General features: G+C 34.8%; 1 protein-coding gene across 3 annotated transcripts in view; it reads right to left on the bottom strand.

Annotated features, from left to right (window-relative positions):
• The window catches only part of LOC107683589 (circularly permutated Ras protein 1-like), a 14,189-nt gene extending 11,065 nt beyond the window's left edge, over positions 1–3,124 (bottom strand). For 2 of the 3 annotated variants that reach the window (XM_016479662.1, XM_016479665.1), the window contains exons 1-3: positions 3,042–3,124; positions 2,269–2,352; positions 1,715–1,807 (exon numbers count right to left, since the gene is read on the bottom strand). In XM_016479662.1, the coding sequence (XP_016335148.1) occupies positions 1,715–1,807; positions 2,269–2,350 (175 nt within the window). In that variant the 5' untranslated portion in view covers positions 2,351–2,352; positions 3,042–3,124. Of the gene's footprint in view, positions 1–1,714; positions 1,808–2,268; positions 2,353–2,441; positions 2,477–3,041 lie in introns of those variants that run through there. The other variant, XM_016479664.1, reaches the window with a different exon arrangement.
• Positions 3,125–5,031: the final 1,907 nt, after the last annotated feature.

Raw genomic sequence — 5,031 nt, 5'->3', positions numbered from 1 at the left:
TTTTTTAACTCTGTTCCTGAGCATTATAACCCCAATTTGCTATTGTGTGCTGCGCATTTTACTGAGGACAGCTTCCACAACACGAGTGAGTAAAGTGCCTGCCGGATTCGCCCAAACGTTTTTGTTGAAAGACGGAGCAGGGGGCGTAGCAGTACTGAAACACTGTCTAAGCTGTTCGCCAATCACAACGCACTGGGACAGCTAACCAATCACAACACATTTTGTTTTTCGGAAGGTGGACCTTCATCAAAGCCGGAACTAATCGAGCCATTTGTGCCAGGCTGGGGAGAAAGGTATTTTAATAATGTAAATTATGTGAAAAATAATGCGTTTTTCGAACCACCAAGCATGAGAGCATGTTCTAGTACACCCCCAAAACAAAATCAAGACTTTGTAAAAGAGCATAATAGGACCCCTTTAAATAATATTTCACAATATTACTATTTTTATTATATTAAAATCAAATAAATGCAGCCTTGGTGAGCATAAGAGACTTCCATTTATAAAGATTTAGATTTATACAGAAGTTGGACAAAATAACGTAAACACCCATCATTTGCCTTTAATACAGCTTCCAGCCTTCTTTGACTAAATTCATACCATTTTGTAATAGTCTCCATTTGAATGGCATCTGTCAGAACATGTGCCCGTTGTTTTACAGATGTTGAAGGAGGGAATTGGCTATCCATTCTTCTCTTTGAAACTGTCCACAGTGGTTTGATAATATTCAAATCAGTTGATATGTCTGGCCAGGGCAGATGTTTTATCTTCCAGGTTTGACATCATGATACCATCTTTTTTGCATTTTAGCATTGTCTGTGATTTCAGTGTTAGCAGTTGCAGCTCTTTCATGATTGTTGGCTTTGTGAAGTTCTCTGTGGTCAGATTTTGTGGAAACCTTGGGTTTAACCTTCATGGTTAAAATGAAGTTTGCTGTCTTTTGCTGCAGTAGTTCTTTGTTGTTTGGACACAATCCTTCTCAGTGTTTGACAGTCCTTATTGTTCACTTTCAGTTTTCGCCAACTACTTTATTTCACTCACCATGCTTTGCATATGCAGTCGTAATCAAAAAGACTGCTGTTCTTAAAGCACCTAACAATTGGGTTTTAAGGTTACAGACGCTCCTGCTAAAGGGGCTTTCATGATTCGTCGTTTGTGGAAGTCTGTCAAGTCACCCATTTCACAAACCACTAGTACTAACCACTGCTGAACACAACTTGTACCACGCTAATATACAAACCAGAGAGTACAAACAATGAAAAGATAAATAAAAATAAATCGCAACGTTTGTTATTTCACTGCAGCCTACAAAAATTATATAAACCTTTACTGTATAATAATGGGCATTTACGTCATTTTGTCTAAACTCTGTATATAAATCACACATCATTCACACCTATGAAGTTTCTCTGTCATCAACTTTTCACACCCACAAAAAGGATGTGATCTTATTTTTTCCAACCAGCATTTTCTTCTCAAGAGTACAGGCATGGTCTGAACCAAAAGAGTTGTTCCACTCAACATTTAAAGTTTCAATCAAACAAATGAGTCAATTCTGCCGTTCTTTATCAGAACTAGTAACAAAACAATTGCCACAAAAACAACATTAAAGAAATAACAATTTCTCAAATGTACAGAGAGAATACAATCCACTTATTCGAAACAATGTTCATAAAGCAATGCTAAGGTGAAAAACAAGGTGTCATTTACTCACCTGGTTTTTGAACAAAGGTAGCGCGGTTGTCGTAAGGATGATCGGAGACGGACTGAGCTCTGAACAGACCACAGGGAAGAGTGGAGGCAGAACCTACAAAACATGAGCAGGCATGAGGGATAGATGGAGTTACACACTGACTATTTGTGCCAAATAATATAAAAATACCCCAAAACACAACACGGGGCAAGTTGTCACAATGGGAGCCTGCCTATTAGAGACTATTTAATGTTATTCTTTAAGTGAAATTTTAACAGTAAAATGATTATGAAGTACAAAACAATTGACAAAACGGCAAAATATAAAAAATGGTCCAACCTGATAATGCACTGCCATTAAATCTGACATAGCTAGGGAAACCAGGCATGTGTAACTGAACCGTTGTTGCTGAGCTTTCCCTTAATACATATTACTCTTCATTCACTAATTCTGTCTCTTTACATGTCTCATCAGTATTATATGTGCTGTATTATTAAATGTTAATAACCAACAGTTCTCCATTCTCATTAATGCATTTACAGCGTAAATTTGCATTTAATGCATTTAAGCGTGACCTTGATTTGAGACTTTAGCTTCATCTTCTGTTAAGCTCTCAGACCTCCAGTTACACACAACATGACTGCAAGAAAACTCCATCTCTGTGGGTGATAAGAAAAAGAGAAAGCCTTGGTAAAAACAGTCAGACATACTTGCATCAAGTTCTTTACAGTCAAATTAAAATAGAAACCTGTAACGCCCAGGCACTTTAAAATAACAACTTCAGCACGTATCTCTTAACACTTTCCTGGTTGAGCTGTGTACACTGAGAACGGCAGATAATGCTTTGTTTTTCTCTGCAGTTTTGGCAAGACTGTAGTTTTTATTTTTTTTGAAGACTTTCATTTCCTGCTAAAAGGGTGTACTTTTACTTTGATCTCAGTTGCTGGAAGCAGTTACACATGCGGTAAACAATGGCACAGTTTGATTTTCTTCCAAAATGATCTTAATCCAGAAAATGACGTGCTTAATCATTAAAACAATGCTAGTATGTGCCTTTGCCGTCATCAATCACTGCGGTTTTATCTTTTCTTCTCTGTTCTTTCCTTTCCTTTTCTATTAAAGTTTGCAAAAACCAAGAGCCAACACACCCTGGTGTTATAATTTTTATAAGATGTATAAAATAATACAATGTTAGAATGGTAGTATTCATTGAAACTACAAGCAAAATGAGTGAGGGGTTGACTTTACTGATACAAGATACATGGTAATATACAGTATAATAGAAACAGCCTATTAATCACAAGGGCATCATCTCTGATGAACTCTACAATGTTTGAAATGTACCTACCTGGTGATGGTAGATCAAAATAAAACGTCTGTCATTCAGCTTGCATAGAAAGCCAGCAACATTACAGTCCTGCGCTTCACACACCTACTGTGCATGTTTGACTGTGTGCGTGAAGACACAGGAAGTCTGTGGGTGCATGACTAGAAGAAAAAAAAGGTAAAGAATAAGAGCGAGAGAGAAACGAAACAAGATGTCCAGCTTGATTGTGTGTCTCGGTGTAGATTTAAATACACTCGTTTTTGTTCTCCTTTTTCCGCTTTCATCTAACATGGACTTTGATTCAGATGACAGGCTTACCTTTACATAGAGAGATAATTCAGTCATTTAATCATTAGCAGCAGGGCAAGGCTTTCACACTGGGTGTAATATAAATAGTAAGTCATCACACTCACGTCGTCACAATAAATATTCCCCTAGGCTCAAAACGGGATAGTCAAGTTTCTTCTGTAGACATGTATGAACATGCGGGTGGGAGTATTATGAGCACGTAATCCTTTACCTGCAGGAAAAACATAAAATATATGCATTATCATCACATTAGAAGGATAGTTCACCCAAAAATTCAAATTTTGACATTATTTACTAAAATAAATATTTTGAGAAATGAGAAAAATGGAAGTCAATGGTAACAAAAACTAGAGGTATAGAATGGCATGAGGGTAAGTAAATGATGACAGATTTTTGAATTTTTGAGGGAACTATCCCTTTAACATCTGATTATTCAAAATGATGTCGCCACAGATTAAAATGTAGCAAATGTTTTCTTTATTTATCAGTGACATTAATTCACTTTACAATGAAATGCATTTAAAATGTGATGTTAAAACATGTTTACTAGAGTTAAATTGACTTTTAATAATGCTCCTTTTCCATTCAAACCTTATTTATATAAAAAAAATGTAAATTACAAGTATTAAACGATGATAATGGTTTACAATAGTAAACAAAAACAATTCAGCAAGTCAGTCACTCATCTTTTCATTGCTTCATTAATGGCAGTACATTGATTAATTATTCAGGATTTCGAGCATTGAAGCAAAAAAAAACGTGTAAATTCTGCTAAATGAGTGGCACCAAACTGCAATGCAAAAATGATTACTGTTATAAAATGTTTGCTTGGACCAAAATCACACAATTGATTGAGCCATTGCTTCTATGTGGGCCAAACATAGTTGAATGCTGAGCAACAGTTTTTACACTACTTTAAGGATGTCATCCTATTAACATCACATTTAACAGGGTGTGTATTTTAAAATTTCACACACCATCTTGAAGATCTGCAATAATCAAATGTTAGCAAACACGTGTTTTGTTTACAGCCTTTTTCTTTACTATTCCTTAAAAGGATAGTTCACCCAAAATGCAATTATTCATCATTATTAATTCTTCTTTCAGATAAATACAATCAGTTAGGGATGCTCGATTATGACAAAAAAAATCATAATCACGATTATTTTGGTCGATATTGTAATCACGGTTATTTAACACTAGTATTAGTGGGCCATATGACCAAAACTTTATATGAAATATTTAAAGATTACCAAAGATTACCAAATATATATTTTCTGTAAATAAGGTTGCTATGACATCTACATTTTAGAGACCAGCGAAATGTCACAATTCTCAATCCCACAACAGAGTATTAGGGTAACTGATATTAGTTCAAAATTAAAAAAAACAACAACAACAACAACAACAAAAAAGGTCCTCAAAATGATTAAAAATAATTAAACTGCCAGTAATAAAAAAGCAAAGGAATACAATAGAATAAAAAAGATACAAATTAAACAAACTGTGCTTTAAGTTTTTTTAATGCAAGTCTAAAGTATTCAGTTAACAGCCTACTAGAGAAATTGAATAATCTAATGTAAAATAAAACAGCATAGTCTTCACTGTAAGAATTAAATTTCCTTTGTTTCTTATTAAAGCTACAAAAGTCCTTCACTCGAGCAATGTGTGATTTTGTCTTTGTCTTTTGTTGTTTGATTAA

Source organism: Sinocyclocheilus anshuiensis, unplaced genomic scaffold (assembly GCF_001515605.1).
Source record: "Sinocyclocheilus anshuiensis isolate Anshui unplaced genomic scaffold, SAMN03320099.WGS_v1.1 scaffold874, whole genome shotgun sequence".
NCBI classification, from domain to species: domain Eukaryota; kingdom Metazoa; phylum Chordata; class Actinopteri; order Cypriniformes; family Cyprinidae; genus Sinocyclocheilus; species Sinocyclocheilus anshuiensis.
This window is presented reverse-complemented; position numbering and strand designations above follow the sequence as displayed.